Here is a 17,219-nt window from a genome sequence, read left to right on the forward strand (position 1 = left end):
ACCATGTGAAATAAAGCTACCGTACACAAGAAGTTGAAGTTCATTTAAAAAAGAAACACACACATAAACACGAAACAAACTCTATTTGAATTAATTAGATTTTTATCAGTAACTGCTAATTCAAATTTACAATAAAGTACAAGCCTCGGGCTTATGCTACTCACCACACCGCTACATCCAAGTAACATAAATCAATCTGTAACTTGCAGAAAAAAAATAATTTATAGGAAAAAAAAGTTATTTGATAATAATCTCATCTTCAATGGTATTGCTGACTTTTTTCTTCTATTTTGCTCATACATAAAGTTGATAAACATTAACAGAGGCTCTGAAGTCTTTTATGAGTCAGAAGACCAGGATACAGTTTCCGATAATGAACCAGTAATTACCATAATCTCAACAACACTCATCCAACCAAGTGTGGTTAAAGCAAGTTTAATTTTTACTTTGCACTCACAAAGGGAAGGAAAAGTGATGGAAAAAATATATACATGTATATCTGACTTCTTTTACCAAGGGAGCACTGGTCTAGCCTTGACCAGTCTTCCATTCTGTTGTGATCTCATCTGGTTAAAGCTGTACAAAATTCTGTTCCGTAAGCTTATTGCAGAATCAGGATCTCAAAAATATCAAAACATCTGAGTTACTGCGTAGTAACGCAGCTTTTTAAAATAAATGCAAGTTCTTACTAGTTGCAACAACTGTGTTACACTCACATAACTGTAGGCAGTCATCATATGTAATACACCATCTGTGTGTATGTGGATTAACAGAAATACTTCTGCGAGGAGCTTGAAACTAGCATAAGAGAACAGTTTGCGAGCAGTTATTGATGTCTTAAGACCACATAACTATTATTTATGGCGAGGTTTCAGAGAACCTGCTGCATAATTCTGTTATAATATTCCTGAAGGGTACTGCAACGGTAAAGAACTTGCTAACACTTCATCTAAGCATTTTTCTTATTAAGATTCTGACTAACATTTTATGAGATTGAGTAGGTTTGAGGGTCTGATATTCTGAAAAATCCATCATTTCAGAAGTTTGTAGTACTATTTTGTAGGGTTTTTGTTTGTTTGTTTGTTTGTTTTCTAAGAACTTCAACTCAGTCTTCAATCTTGCACATGCTGCTTTACAGCTGGAACTAATTAGAAACATGATTTACCTACCTACCTGACGGCACGTGCAGACAGTTCATAGATTTTTTGTGAATTTAGTAAGATTATTTTCCTCCCACCTTTGTAAAGAAAAAGTTGATACAGGTATTTCACTTGGGGATAAATGCCTTGATGAATTGCATTTAATCTGAAGAGCTTTCTAATCATGTAAATTCAGAGCATTCTGTCAAATGAATACGCCTGAATCACATACATTGGGTTCGACTCATACTGAAAAAATGACAAGAACTGCAGTGCTCTGTCATCTTAGGAAAGCAATTATAGTAAAATATTACTGCCACAACCCCACTTTGTATCAGGCCATGTCCAAGGTGCTTCTAACATCAGGGCATAGCTCCATCTTACTGTTTTAGTTGTCCTCTGCTGTGATGGGAGGCAATTGTCCATGTCCAAGAGGAAAACATATATTTGCTTGATTTGGTTAAAAAAAAAAAAAAAAAAAAAAAAAAAAAAGGCAGCAAATAAAGTAGGCATTAAAATTATTCTAACTATATCCATTAAACATGGACAATTTCCAGAATGTCTTTGTTCAACTCAATGTACGAATGCATTGAGTTGAACAAAGTAAAGAAGAAGCAGGTCTGAGTCTGCTAATTCTTGCTTTATTAACTTGTCAGTTATTACTTTGAAGATATGTATTGGATTCACTTAGAAATTTCTGCAGTGCACACCACAGAGTGAAGTATAGGTTTCAGTAACTGGTGCGAAAAAAAGTGTATTACTAATGGCTTACTTTATTTTTATCCTTTGTACATTAGTTTGCTTGGAAACAAAATGCATCAAAGCAGGACAAATACTCAATCCACTGGCTTATTTGTAGAGCAAATGCTAACTGTATAATGTCAGACTTCTTGACTTGGATACTTCTGCCTTTTCTGTGGTGAGTTTTTTATTGGTACCATGACTGAGTCTTATCCCTTCTACTTGAATAAAACACCAGCAATATGCAGAATTACGCCATTTATTTCTGTTTATGATGTCATTAATTAGAAAAAGCCTTTGCAAACTATATTGCAAACTGTTCCATGAGAATCCAAACCAATAAAGCCTGGCTTCGCATCCAAACTTGCTACATCACTTCCCTGTCACCAAAATACCTCCAGCTTACCTCCCTTGCCACCTTGCAAGACTAGCCAACTTGCAGTGCTTCCATTTCCAGCCACATCCACCAGCTCTCCTCCACCTCTTCCTCTTCTATGGAGAATCAGGCAGCAGAAGACTTTTGGTGGTGTGATGAGGTCCAGACTATCCCTTGGCATGGCTGGCTGCAGTAACCAAATAGCTCCCGGGCTTCCCTTAAAACTTTCCCTCATCTGGCAGCAATAATTTGTCTCTCACCTCTACCTATCCACTGATTTCCCAGCAATATTTAGGAATTGGTATCAGCGTGGTCTTTGCCACTCCACTGTGTTTAGCAGAGTATTGCAGATGCAATCACACAAGCCACATTTCCATGGGGGCACAGGCCAAAGTCTGCTCCGTTTAAAAGCCTTGCATCTAGACACCTCTTTTTCAGCCTCTGTTTTTGCTTCTGTTACTCAAACACGTTACACCTCAGTGATGTCAGTGGCTCTCCAGTAGAGGAAGACACTTCCTCTTAACCGAATGAGCAGGCAATTGTTCGTCTCTCAAAGGACGTTGCTGTTCTTGTTCTTTTCTTCTGCACTGTCACTCAACTGCCCTGAGTGAAATAAGACTATGAAAAACATGGAGCGTTTTGAAAGTACGAATAAAAGCATCCAACACAAATGTTTGTGTCAACTCCAGAATTAAATTCCAAATATTTTTGCCTGAAAAACCTACATATATGGTCAGTGAATAATAATATGCAGTCCAAACACATTCCCACTACAAAAAACCCTCCCAGAGGAGCATGGCGGAACAATTCAGCGCTCAATACTCAAAGTACTTTGAATCTTCTTCAGCAAACAGCAGTTCCAATGGGCTTCTGTCTACACAATAAACTCATATTGTAAAACAGCAGTTGAAGAAGATTTAACTTCAGGCTGAAAGAAAATGGATGATCAAATAATGAATATTATACTTGCCTACATTACTGATTAACCATTCTCATGCGATCAGTTTGGTGACACATTTTAAGTGTCATTTGGGATTTGTTTCCTAACACCTCTTTCAGAAGAGTATGATGGTACTCAGAGACTCTGACATACAGCAGTTGATTAACATGATCTATACTTGGTATCTGCAACATAGCATTTAACAAGCACCAGTAACTTATTGTTAGCCAACCATAAGCATATTATTCTCCGTTCCGCTTCTTTCCTTTTGTTTTTAAAAATTTCCAAGCATTTTAAAAACACTAGAAAAACAAATGGATAGCATATATACATGTATGACAGGATAATCTTTAGTTGAAAAAAAATGTTTGTGGCTTCAATTTATAGCAGCTGAAGATCTGCCTCAGAATTCATGTAGCAAACATAGCAGTCCTCAAGCACTGTTGTGAAGAACTTTGTTATTTCTCAAATCAGAGTAATTGATGTGAGAAAAAGATGCTGACAGAACAGCAAGAAACTGAGGAGAGAAAAAGAACCCTAAGCAAAAAATGACTTGTAACATCATTTCTCTAGGTACATTCCCCACAAGCTCTCCAGTGGAAAACAAAAAGGGAGAATTAGTGACACTTTATTTCGTTACTATTTACAGAGAGCACCTAAAAATTAAAATTCCTTCAGGACAGTAATTCAAAATTAATCCAGCACAAGGTCCACACTGTTCAGCTGAACACAACAGGCTTCCCGGCAAGGCAAACTCTGAAGATAAAGATGGATAGTCCTACTACCTGGTATGTGCTGTGCAGTGAGATATGGGCTCCTTAAATCAGAAATCTGCACTGAAGCAAACAGCCTCTGGAGGTAGAATTATACAGGATAAAAAAAAAAACAATAGCAGAAAAAACTGTGGATGTTTAAGAAATTCTATTTGGGTGAAAGACTTACAAGAGTTAACACATGACTTTTGCAACAAGTTTAAGAGGTTTATAGAACACTAAATCAGTTTTAAAAAAAATCAATTCAAGATTTTTGTAAAGTTTAATCTGTTACTACCTGCTGGAGACTGTGCTCTAAACTGAACAGACCTTTGTGAGCTAGTTATTACAAAGACCACTGACCATGAAAGCTACACCTTATTCAGTACTGGAGTATTTCACATGCTGAATTTCTCCTGTTACAGTGATGGTACAGACAGCCCAAATGCATTTCAACCTATGGTTCATTTACTCTACTATTCACTCTCAGGGACAAGCCCTGATCTTCAGGTTTGGCTGTCATTTTCTTGTAACTTGTGAATGCCTAGCCAAAACCTCCTGAGATCAAGAGGAAAGTAAATGTGCTTTTTCAATGGCTATTGCAGGATGAAGGGTTGTTTATAATGGGGTTCCTGTATTGCTTCTATTTGTAAGCATCTTTGCAAATACCTAACTCCCATCCAATTAGACACAAATCCTGAACAATCAGACACACCCCAACTCACACCATCTATAATGCAGATAAATTCTTTCTTTTCTTGTTTTATTTTTTGTTGTTGTTTTTTTTCCTCCAGTTGTTAGCTTAAATGGACAGGGAGCATCTCTTGCAGTATCTGCACATGACTGAGCAGAGCAGAGACTCTGAACTCCACTGCAATACCCAACACTAACAGTTTTAATGTGGGCTTGTTGTTCCTTTCAAGCAAGTATGGAAATTAAAGGAACACCCAAAACTCTGTGTCAGCCACACTAATCCTGTGAAAGCAGTGACTCACCTAGTTATGATTTTCCATAAATTAGGCAGCTAAAAATGGGTAGGAAGCGTGAAACCATTAACACTTCCCATAGTGTAAATTCTCTCACCGCATGTGAAGAAAATCCGTGGCAGTAAAAATAAAAGAGATTAAGGTGTCAGCACTCATCATGTTTAGATATGTTGTTAATAATTCAAACCTTCCTCCTTTGGAGCGTATGGCTTGAGAATGAATCACTCTTATTTCCTTTTTCAAATGAAAACTGAGGTTGTGTTGCTCACCGATTCCATGTGTTTTCTTCTCGGCTATTAGAAGGAAATAAATTAATATGCCTAATAGCATGTGTTGCCAGTATCAGCTCCTAGCAGCACCCTACTGTAGCAATGTTTTGTATGTTATCTCTCACGCATCGACACAGAAATGGAAATGATTGGTGGTATAACTGACAACCTATTAAAAAAAAACAGCAATACACAAGTTTGTGAAGCAGAAGGAGATGGAAGAGAAGGGGACACCGCATTTTTGTACTTGTGAATGGTCTTTGGGAGTAGCACTCCCTTACCCCACAGAGCAGGTCAGCCAGCTGGACCTGGCAGCAGTGGTGCGGTGAGCAGGGCCCACTGCGGTTACTGCCTCGTGGAGGTACAGCACGGTGAAACAAAGGCTGACAGCTGAAGTTTCAGTATCTAGGCTTGGGTGCTGCACTGAAATGGGTGGTTAAAAAAAAAAAAAAAAAAAAGCCTTCATTCAATATCCTGTGTTATTGATTTTGAAGGAATTAAGGAATGCTCTAACTATGAGGTGCCAGGCCTTAATATACACATCTCTGTAGGCACAGAACATAAGTGGCAAACAGCAATTGCTGCAGAGCTTGGTGAAGCTCCACAACTCCAAATATCTATTTTAGACGCTCAAAGAAAAAGATACAACCAGATGCCAAGCATAACGTGAAGCACACAGTGTTCTCATGCCACAGAAAGGACTGAAGCAGTGCTGGGCTTCCAGAAGTTGTGGGAGAGGCATGGGCCTTACACTGGAGCTGGCCAGGCCTCAACACCCTGACAGTTCTTGACATACTGCATAACTCACACAATGGCAGCTGTCTTTCAATTACTGCTTCTAAATTTATTTTTTATCCTATTGTCAGGAACTCGAGACATCAAATAATCAGGTCAAGGCTGCTTACCTTCTAATTTCTAGATACAGTACAAGAACCTGAACCAACGTTGTACTAGTGTTCTTCACCCGTGAACGTTTCCTAACTCGCCAGGCAGGTTTCTATCTTTTTCTTTCCCCCCTTTGATAAGCTCTATGTATTTTTCTTTACTCCAGCGGGACCTTATTGGACTATTAAAGTGACTTTACGAGTTATTACATCAGTTTTGCGTCAACCTGAGAGGGTCTGGTTGAGTTACAGGATACATTAGGCTGTCGTCCACTAGCACAGAGCAGTGCCGTGGAAGAGGAACTCACAGTTCAAAGGATACCTTGGCACCACACAGGTGGAGATCGTGCCAGGCACGAGGAAAGAAATCGCTGTTCCCACTAACAGCTCTTTAGCTACAACACATAATCTCAAGTACTTAGCTAGCCATCTATCTGTATCTCCAACAAAAAACACTCTTATCTATTTTACTCTTTTATGTTTCAACCTATTATTTTCTTCATATTTTTTAACCTTGTCACAATCCATTAACATTAGGTGCTTTGATCTTTCCATAGGGAATTTACTTTTCCTCTTCAAAGAGAGAAAGAGAAGATATTTTCCCCAGTCCATAGCTTTTATGTTCCCTTCACATGTTATAGCATGACTGCTTTTTTTTTTAATTACTTTTTTTTTGTTGTTATCAAGTGAGCTATGAAGGATATTTATAAGGTTGGTATAAAGGATACCTATAAATTTGTTACAAAGGACACCTAAAAAGATAAGCACCAACACCACATCTGGAAAGATGAGGGTACTCTCCATATCCAGATTGCCTGAACTGAGACATCAGCCATCTCATGGACTAGAGGCAAGGCCCCCAAAACAGGAGGCTGAATTCAAGCTTCTAATTTGTCAAGCAACTTCTGTTTTAGATAGTCTGGCAAACAAATAAACAAAACAAATAGCTTATAACAAAACCACCCGTCTAACGCACACACATCAAAAAGCACCAGCCTCTCAGGATTTTATTTCTAAAGACAGAACAAAACACTGAGTTGTCAAGTAAAACATGCTTTGCATCACAATGTCCATATGTAGAATAGCTCTTGCACAGCATCATGGAATCATCTACATCAGGTCCCCTCCATACCCCTTTGCACAAAGCAGCTGTCACTAAAAAAGTCAGCAGTTTGAAAAAACAAACACACTTCATGCTGCCAGGCAGAGGTGTTTGTTCCTGTTCTGAATATCTTTGCACCTAGAAATCTCACATTCCCATTAGAGTATTAACATCCTCTCTCTTAATCCTTGCAAGGTCAAATTATTTGTCTCTGATCTCCAAGTTCATCTGAATATACCCAAGAGCAATTCTACATAATATCTGTCATACTTGGAAATACAAAATATGTTGTGTTCTGGAAAAGTAAAGCTTTCCTCAGAAGAACCTTGCTTTGTTTCCAAATGCCCCCACATTAACTGGGCAGAGGTCTCGTGCTTAAAGATAGCTGAACACAGTCCCTGAGTCTTTTTCCTTTATTTTTCTTTTCTAAGGGAAAGGAGAACCAACTATGACATCTTCCCCTTGTTCCACTTTGAAGACAGGAGGACTGAGACAGCACTGATTTCCTTCTCTGTATCATACGGGAAGATGGTCTGATGCCTCATGTAGCAGTGGGTGGTGCTGTCCTACGTCCCAGTCTATCCCTGTATCTTCTTCACTCCATCTCTCTGTATCCATAGTTAAAAGAAAGCTGAAACCACCTACTCCATCCCAAAGACATGATCCTTGATTCTGCCCTACTACAGTGCTCATTGACAGACATGGGTTAGCAGCAGAAGCAATAGCATTGCCTCAGTAGGGCTTCCCGCATCAATACCACACAGGGAGATTTATCACGTTCCTTCACCTTGAGCAGGGCAGAGATCCTATTTCTCTTCACCATAATCCCAGAGTACACGTTCAATACAAAGCCTTCTGTCCAAACTTCTGTCCCAAACGTCCTTTACCTGGGACTGAAGGAAGGATGGCTCAATATGACCGACTCTACCTTTGCACATGTGTAACAGTAATCCTAGAGTTCTCCTAGCTGATGAAAACTTTGAGAAGGAGAAAACTTTGCTTAAAAATTCAAGTCTTGCTTAAGAGACGGTGTTGGGCTGTTTGGCCTGTTCAGAGGTCACGTGCCTTGTATTTTTGCACATACCGAAGCACCTGTGATGCTGCTGTTTGAGGTGTGAGCGTAAAGCAAAAGAAGCCTTCTCCATCCTGACAGCTCTCATTTTTCCTTACTGCTCCTGAGAGAAGGATTTGCAAAGTCGGAGCTTGGCAGAGCAGAAAACATAAAGGCTTTCCTGAGATTCACAAGTAATGTTTGGCATAAGAAAGAGTCAAGGCCCTCATCTTAATTCCTCAAATGCTCAAAGCGAATTGTCTGCTGACCTCAGCCTGCAATCAGCCTCGTCCCACACAAAAGAACGGAGCTAACTGTGCCTAGTTCAGTCTCTCAAGAAGACAGCCAAGATCAATAACCCCAGACTATTCTGCTCTGACCAAATTAGAGGAAATTGTAGCTCAGAGCAGAGGGATTCCCTTTGCTTATTTGACAACACCAGGGAATTACAGCCCTGTTTGCTGCCATCACCAACAGCCTGTTTGATACGTTTTCTGCTGCTGGAGCCCAGAAACACACATTGCCACCCCCAAACAGACTCAAAAGAGAGACATTCCCAGGGGGAGTTGGGCTAGGAGCCCTCTTGGAGCTGGAGCTGATGCTGGGTGAATCTTGATGCTGTAATCAAGCAGCCTCAGGAAGGGAGAAGTCTCAGACGCGGGCAGACAAGTCACATTCACCCCCGGGAAGCTGCAGGGAGGCAGGTTTCGAGATGGCCCATCCGCAGGTTAACAAGGGAGCACGCTGCCAGCAAGAGAACTGGGTTCAGCGTGAGTCACTGCCTGAGACACCTGGCTGCCAGGGACTGCCAGGGGCTGCTGCTGGCAAGACACAGAGCGTGGGCTTGGCACAGTGAGCTGCAAACACCCGGGTTTGTCTCCTCTTCCTCACACGCACTATTTTTCACCCCAAGTCACAGGTGACTTTTTTTTTTCTTTTAAGCTATCAAGACGATATTTATCAAACACCTCAGAATCACAGAATCACAGCATGGTGGAGCAAAGTTTTAAAAAAAGCACAAAATAGAAGAAGCACAGTTTAAAATTAAATGAACATTTGGCTAGTTACCGGTTAACTTGTTAAAGTTTTTTACAGTATTTGAGGTTCAGGTTCACTCAGCAGAGTATGTAACACACAATTCAAGGGGAGTTACCTGCTGGGCTACATTTGTTTCTACATTTCTGTAATGCTTTCCCTCACCTTGAGCTGTGCTGCTACAGCAGCTCTGAGCGAAGGTAGTCTGTACAGAATGCTTTAGCTGAGCCTGATCTAGAGCCAGCGGTCTTGGATTTGGGATTTAACTTCCTACACAGATCTGACTTCTTGGACTCCTTTTCCCTTTGCTGGTCAGCACCTAAGGGCCCTCAGTAGGAGTGATCGTTCAGTGCCATCACACTGAGGGTTTCTGGAGTTCTTTTACTTGCTACGAGAACTGAGATTCCTCCAAGGCTACAGCAAGTTACTCTAAAAATCTTGGTACCTGGTGTACATGGACAGGATTGAGGGTGTTTGAGAGAGAGGAGCTCTGCTCTTCTCCCTGGGAACAGCATTCCCTTCCCCAGCATGCAGGCCACCTCTTGATTCATCCACACTCACCATCTGTCCTGTTAAACAAATATTCCTCCTCCCCTGCCCCTCCTCACCTCCCCATGCTGTTTGATGCTGTAATTGCTCTGTTCCGCCCTGAGCCAAAGCCCCTCCTTTCTGCACGACCAGTGCCACCTCCCAGCCTGCTCGTGAGACAAGAACGGTGGGGAGAGGAGGCTCAGGCCTGAGGAGAAGCTTTACTTCTAAACCCACGGTGAAGGAGGTCCTCAGCGAGCAGCTTTTTGGGAGCCAGCAGCAAGAACAACATCACCTTGCAAAGTTCATAGCCGGCTCTGCCAGGTGGGGTTGAGCAAGAAAAGCACCTCTCAGCCCCGGTTCCTGGGGGTATATCGTACTGCTAAAACGTTTCGGTCTGCACAGAACTAAAAGGAAATCCACTCGCTCTCCAGTGGAGGTAACTGGCCAAAACTGGCTGGCAGAACAAGGGCAATCAACATGCTACTGCAAGGGTCTTCGCTTTAGCTGTGCTGCTATAGCCACGTGTCTGTTCTGGAGATGCAATACAGCAGGGCATATTGTTTAACGTGCACTAAGCAACTGGGAAATGACATGACAATTGTGCAGCTCCGTGTCACGATGCCACGACATGGGACATATTCTGCCTCTCCATTCCCTTCTCCAAGTCTCCCTAGGAGAATTTGTTCAACACAAAGAAAAAAGCATCAAAATGTTAAGTGACTTGGAATATTTCTGTATGTATATCAGCTAGTAAACAGAGCTGCTGAAAAAATGTCGCCGTGTGATCTTCATGTATGTGTGGGAGAGAAAATCAAAGCTGTCAGGGAACGACTGTACCGCTCCTTGCTGGAGAGAAATCAAACCTTTCAGAAGCAGACTTTCCTAAACCGGTGGGATCTCTGCTAAACACTTGGGATATCCAGCCTGTCAGTGCTTGCAGGAAGATATCTGCTGACTCACCCTGCCAGGGCCCGCTCTGAGCTGAGCTCTCCCGGATCCCAGCCAGCAGAAGGCTCACATCCGCAGCGCTGCCCCCAGCTCAGGGGGCTCTGCCTTCAGATCTGCAGGTGCTATGATGGGCTGGGAGCAATCGCCAAAGCTCTGCCTGCTTTACAAGCATGGGAGACAACCAGAAACCCAAAGCCTTCTGAAGGATTGCCGTCACACCGTGCCGTGGCGGAAGGCAAACAAAGCCACACTCGTACCTGGCTCTGCCCCCTGCGGCACGAGGACTCGGCCAGGACCAGGCCTGGCAAACGAGGCAAGCAGCATCCACCACTCCCCCCTGTAAAAGGGCTCTTTTGGCATCTCTGCATGTTTACAAACAGGCAAGTTAAATATCTTGTAATCACTGTTTTGGAAGGTTTGATCCCAGTGAGGACGTTCAGCTGCTCAAAGTGCCAAACATTTTATCTGCTCAGTGACAGCACAGCGTGCCCCACACCTTCCAGGGGTAGCTGACAACTTCGCTTCTGCTGCTGTTGATCAAAGCTTGTTGTTTCTTTGCCTCCCTTTTGCTTTCCAAATCCGAGTTGTCACCACGGGTGACAGTGGCTGGGTGCAGCTCCCCTCTGTACACACTGGGAATGGATCCTGCTGGAGGCACACGGAGCAGACAGAAGGGGAACCATCCTGCAGATACTGGCAAACTCAGGAAGCTTCCCCACAGATCAGTGTAAAGGGGGTGAGGAAAGAGGGAAAGAAGTTTTGTCATTTTTGCAGTGTTTTCCAGGATCACAGATAGCAGTAAGAAATGTTGAGTCTTAGAATTTCCCTCTGAACTCCCCAGAATATGGGCAAAACACTACCCCATGGGATAGGAACCCTTGCAGGCGACAGTCTGTGCCTGACAGCAGACACGCTTTGTGCTTTCAAGCAGCAGTGCCCTTTGTCTTACTGCTGCAAGGAAGGCCCTGAGCGCGGCAGACTCCCCAGCACGATAAGGAGGAGCTATTTTTACATACAAATTCAGATGAACAAATGTAATTTCTAACCATTAGCCTCCCGGAGTAGATAACAAGTGGGCTTAGGGGCAGTGAACGATTTTCATAGTTTCTAGGAAAGTTTTCCTAGGACCAGGAATTATGTCCAGCACAGTGGCACGTTGCCTGACTCAGGACCTCGGTGTATAAGAGGGAAACTGGCCCGTGACAACCCCCTGCCCAGGGGGTTTCAGCAGAGCTCCGTGCTTTCAGTGCACTGCTCTCCTTGATGGTTCAGGGATAAACTCCAGTGAGAACTGCCGCTCACAGGGCTCATGGGGAAAACCCACTCCTTATCAAGAGAGGTACAGGGAATCTGGACTGAAGGAGGACACAGGGGAGGTGCTGGGCTGAGGACCTGTCCTGCTGCTGACAGCCCCAGAAGAGGTGCCTGCTGCCTGCACGGCCTGGGGCTGGGACGGCCAGGATGGGGGTCAGGGAAAGGGTCTGCACCCAGAGGGGCTCGGGCACCGAGCGGGCTCTTTTCTAGAAGAGTTCGCTTCCGACCCTGTGATACTGAGCCCAGCAGATGCGAGTTGCCACTTGATAAATTAAATTTCTTTCTTGTTCAGTCTGAAATAAAAGACCTGCACTTTTTCTGCACATTTCTCATTAAATTTTGCATCTGAAGACATCAAGAAACTTGATTAGCTATCTCAGATCATTTGGTCAGGAACTTCCATTTTAATTATTTCACCTAGTACAGAAGCAACAATATAATTGCAGCTGACAAAACACTTGCCAATGTACAGACATCTATTTTGATGAGTTACTACTTTACACAGAAAAAAACGAGGTTTTCATAACTGAACGGTTAGAAAAAAAAAAACACCACCACCTTGCAATCACTTGGTGGTTGCTCAATGAATTATGGAGGAGAGTTTAGAGGGTTCAAGTACAGACAGGCAAAAAGCAATTGCATCATTAAAAAATGCCAGCCTAGTTAATTGCTGGTAATGGCTATGAATAATGACAGCAGACAGCACTGAATGACGTAGGAGAGAGGATATTCTCTCCGAAAGTTGTAATTGCCTAAGATGAGCAGGTCAGTCAATTTATACTTATTTGGGACAGTCTGTTCTGCCCCTTCCAGGGCACCAGAAACATTTGGCTAAAGCTGTCGGTGAGAATCCTCAATGCATCCTGCGTTCTTCCAGAAGGGCAGTAGAAAGGAAGGAAAAAAAACCCACAGTTAATACCTCGCTGCCTTCTCCTGACCTGTGCCGGTTCCTCCTGGGAGCATCCTGTATGTACGTGTGCACATTATGGGGAGTTGCCTGGTGCTCTACAGCCTAGATGGGCATTTTTCCGTGAGGTCTTAATTGCGCAAATTGCATCTAAAAAGGAGAAATGCTCCTTTGGCAGACCAAATCAGCTTCCAATACAGCCACTGCAAGTATCCTACAAGTCACTGTACTGCTGGAACCATCCACACAGACCTCCTGGAGGTCAACATGGACAAGCTATGGCCAACACAGAGCAGAATGACAGAGCTAAATCTCAAGGAAAGGGACCACTGAATTAAATATATTTGGGTTTTGCCTGCTCCGCATTAGCCTCTTTTCAAGAACATTTACCATGAAACACACTCACTTTGTCTGTGCTTGCCACAGATAGTTTCCAATTGCTCCCATCCTGAGATTATTTTCTTTGCTGAGGCCCTCAAGACAGCATTCGAGTTGATCTCCACCCTTTCAAACACTCATCACCCAAATATCCAGAAGATTTGTGACCTACTTGGGCCACCCGTGTTTCAAAGCACAAGCGCGTGTACCATGAATAACGCTTAACAGGAGCTGGAAGCATTTATTTCTAATGCATCATGTGAAGAAGATCCCTGACTGCATGGTGCCGCTGAAGTCAAGGGAAGCAAGCAATGGGCAAAGCAGGTACACGCTTCTGTTGATGTCTCAAAGTCACAGCTCCAATTGCCGATGCCCCTATTTCTGGGCTCCCATTCAGAGATGTGAGCCTTAGAGCCAGCAAACACAGGTCAGAATAAAATCATGCTGAAGGTGGGATCCTCTGACCTCCTCAGTATCCCCACCGCACTGAGCATGGCCCGGCTATCTTCATTACAGACTCCATTACATCCCTTATCAGTGAGAAAAACAACCCACTCCTTTGTAGTTACACTTGCAGGAACCAATACTAAAAGACCCTCAAATCATCAGCCCCTTTGGCTTACTGCAGAAAAATCAGTACCACAACATACCAAGGCTGAACCTAGCCTCTCTGAGTCCGAGGCAGCCGACCATGAGACGCAACACCCTGAGACCACGGGGGACTCAAACCTTCCTGCCACCACGGATTTCCAGAAATACTTTCCAAAAGAGCTCTAAGGGAACACCAACACTTACCAGCACGGAACAGCCGCACCACGTACAAAATTCATCCCTCCGTTTCATGCTATTTGTACTTTCTTAGGACACACTCTGGATGTACCCACTTTTGTAAGCCACTAAACTTCCTAAGAAATAGATGAGGACTGTGACGAGAACTGTACTAAATCAGTTTGGCTTTGTGGATCAGCACCAAGGAGGGGCAGCCTAGGGCGATTTTGCCGAGTTCTGTAAAATTACATCCACAAAAGGAGGGCTAAGTCCTGCTCTCCTAGCAGCAGGAGACCTTCACCATGCCACTCCTTCAGAGAAGCTGAATAGAAATCCAACCTGAACATATTCATTACAATTGGTGGAACCATTTTAATCCCATCTGTCCCCTCCAGGATATTCTCCTTGCTGCTCTAAAGCAGCCAGAAGGATTTTTTATTTTATTTTAGAAAGCCCTGACTGCTGCCCTAGGAAGGAGATACAGTGACGCAATTCTGCCCCAAGGGAGAGCCAGGTGCTTGGCTTTGCTGCGTGTCTCACAAAAGTTGTACCCTGCAATAGAGCACATTTGTATTGGATTAATGTAATCAAAGGCACCCTGCTGTCTGGTCACTGACCTATCTGTAAACAGCAGACGACACGATGCCATGAGCTTCTATTATATATAATTACCTATTGAGATGTGACCGTTGTAAAAGAAATAAAACCACGTACTTCACCTGCTGCTGTTAGTGTATTTCCCAGAGATAAACAGTGCCTATACACACCTTTGCTCTGGGCTCCATTTTCTTCTCCTCATCTCCCTACGCTGCTCCTCGTATCTCCTCCAAGTAAGTTTTTGTCCTCTCCCTTACATCAGGAACAGCCAGCTGCACTGGTAAGGTCCAGCCCTTCTCTGTTCTTGCTTTAGATCCCTTTAATCTCTCTCATCTTTTGTTAAACCTTCGTATGCCCCAACTTCCCCTCTGCCCACATCAAGGTGAGATGTCCATCAGCTGAGTGTCCCTGCCCTGCCGGTACTCGCTGTAGAGGCCACAGGGGCAGATTCCCACCTGGCGTAAATCAGCACAGGCCTGCTGGAGCGATAGTGACTGCCAGGAGTCACTGAGAGGGTGGTGAGTAAGGAACACTGATCACTGATTTCCAATGTAAGAGGTCAGAGTGAGTCTGGTGTCTGCTAGCTCAAACCCATCAGGCAGCAGTTCTCACACCCCGCACAGCTCCTGGTGGAGCTCCTTGCTACAGGACGCCACAGAAGGAGCAACAGAGCACCTGCATGAAAGAACACCAATAAAATCTACTGGGAGCTATGAAATACAAAGAACCTTCCTCTGGTTCAGACGCTCGGAGCCTCACACCAGTACAAACTGGGAACGCGCTCTGGGATCCACTGCACAGCCCCTGTTCCCCGTGCTCTTCCCTGCCAGCTGCCTCAGGGCGCAGCACGCCAGGGTGGACCCAGCGAGGAGTTCTGTATCGATGCCGCTTCACAGCAGCCAAAGGCACGGCATTGTGCCCACGTGTGTGCCTGTGTAGACATGCAAGAAAGGTGTCCGTGTGTGCAATACTCCAGGTGTAGCAGCAGACATAACCCTACAGAGCATTTGGTGGCCATGGGCAATTGGCATCTGTAGTCCAGTGAACTCCAGCTGTAGCTGCTGCTCCAAGTCCATAGCTAACACGTTTATCTCCTGTCCATCAGCAACTCAGAAGCTATTGGGACGTAATATTTGTGCAGATGTACAAAAAAAGTTTTCATTACAATGCCTGGCAATGCAACAGAAGCCAACTGACACTGCCAATGACAAGCAGCTTATTTGTCTTGGCTTTGTCTCAATTATCAAACTGAAAGCCTGAACTGCCAAAACAAACAAAAACTGCTTTCTCTTTCGCATCTAACCCCTGTCAGCAGCCTGATGCGAGGCCCCTGCAGCAGGACAGCCAAGTCCTGGCACCGCACCTCCTCTCCCGCTTACAAACACAAATTCTCTCACCACCACCCCAGCACGCCAGGGCAGGACCACACGCAGGTTCGGCTAAAGGTTACCTGAGCTGCAGCTGGGCTTAGAGCAGCTTCACTCGTGTAACGCTGCAGCAGCGAACTCCGGCATTACTCACCGGGGAGCAGCTCACACACTCCAACAAAAGCGTTTGGTGCCGGCAGCCGCTGCTCGCCGCCAGCCAGCTGCGGCCGCACCAAGTTGTGCCGGCACACAGAAAGCGCTGCCGGAGCGCTGCCGTCGGGCTCCCGAGGAGCTCCCCGCCGCCAGCAGGCTGCAGACCGGGCGGATAAAAACGCTCCGTGCCCGAGACCTGGGGCGGGCAGCACCACGGCGGACAAAGCCAGCAGCTGGTGTTGAGCCGAGCCCACGGTAACATCGGGCTCGTCGCTGCCCGACGCCTCTGTGCGCTCCCCCAGCCGAGCTCGCTTCTCGCCGCCTTCACGACCGACTTCGGCGGCTCCGGCCCCATCGGGCGGGGCGCGGCGGAGCCCGAGGGAGCGGCGGGCAGCAGGCAGCAGGCGGCGGCTGCCCCAGCCCCCAGCGGGGACCGGCCGGGCGCTGCCCGCGGGCGCTGCACCTGTTGCGGGGCTCGGCCCGGCGCTGCGGGCACCAGCCGGGCGGGCACCGAGCGCTCGTCCCGCCCCGGTCCCGTCCCGCCCCGCACTCACATGGCCGCCGCTGCCTCCCCGCTGCCTCCCGGCTCCTCGCGGCTCCGCTCCCGCTGCCGGCGGCTCCTCTCAGCGCGGGGCGGCTGCTGCGGGGCGGGGGAGGCGCCGCTACTGGGCATGCCCGCGCCGCGCCTCGCCTCACGGAGCCGCCCCGCCGCCTCCTGGCAGCCCCGGGGCCTCGCAGCTCGCTGGGGAAGGGGGAAAAAGGGGAAAGGGCGAGCAAAGAGGTGGCGCCTGCACCGTCACGGGGCAGTGCCTGAGAACAACAAGCAGGGGCGGGCAGGGCTGTGGCCGCTGCCCCTGACACACGGCACGGGCTGAGGCTGCTGGTGTAGAGGTGACAGCTCGATGGCTGCTTCCTCACTGACCGCCTCTAGGAACAGGCAGAGCGGCTGCCAGGCCCTCACGCCCCACACAACCCCTGTCC

The 17,219-nt window shown here is 45.7% G+C and overlaps 1 protein-coding gene across 4 annotated transcripts in view; it reads right to left on the reverse strand.

Annotated features, from left to right (window-relative positions):
• Positions 1-17,053, reverse strand: part of LOC110354297 (vesicle-associated membrane protein 2) — a 47,017-nt gene extending 29,964 nt beyond the window's left edge. For 3 of the 4 annotated variants that reach the window (XM_038183749.2, XM_038183750.2, XM_027464247.3), the window contains exon 1: positions 16,793-17,053. In XM_038183749.2, the coding sequence (XP_038039677.1) occupies positions 16,793-16,911 (119 nt within the window). In that variant the 5' untranslated portion in view covers positions 16,912-17,053. Of the gene's footprint in view, positions 1-14,888; positions 15,031-16,792 lie in introns of those variants that run through there. The other variant, XM_038183751.2, reaches the window with a different exon arrangement.
• Positions 17,054-17,219: the final 166 nt, after the last annotated feature.

Source organism: Anas platyrhynchos, chromosome 9, assembly GCF_047663525.1.
Source record: "Anas platyrhynchos isolate ZD024472 breed Pekin duck chromosome 9, IASCAAS_PekinDuck_T2T, whole genome shotgun sequence".
Lineage (NCBI taxonomy): Eukaryota > Metazoa > Chordata > Aves > Anseriformes > Anatidae > Anas > Anas platyrhynchos.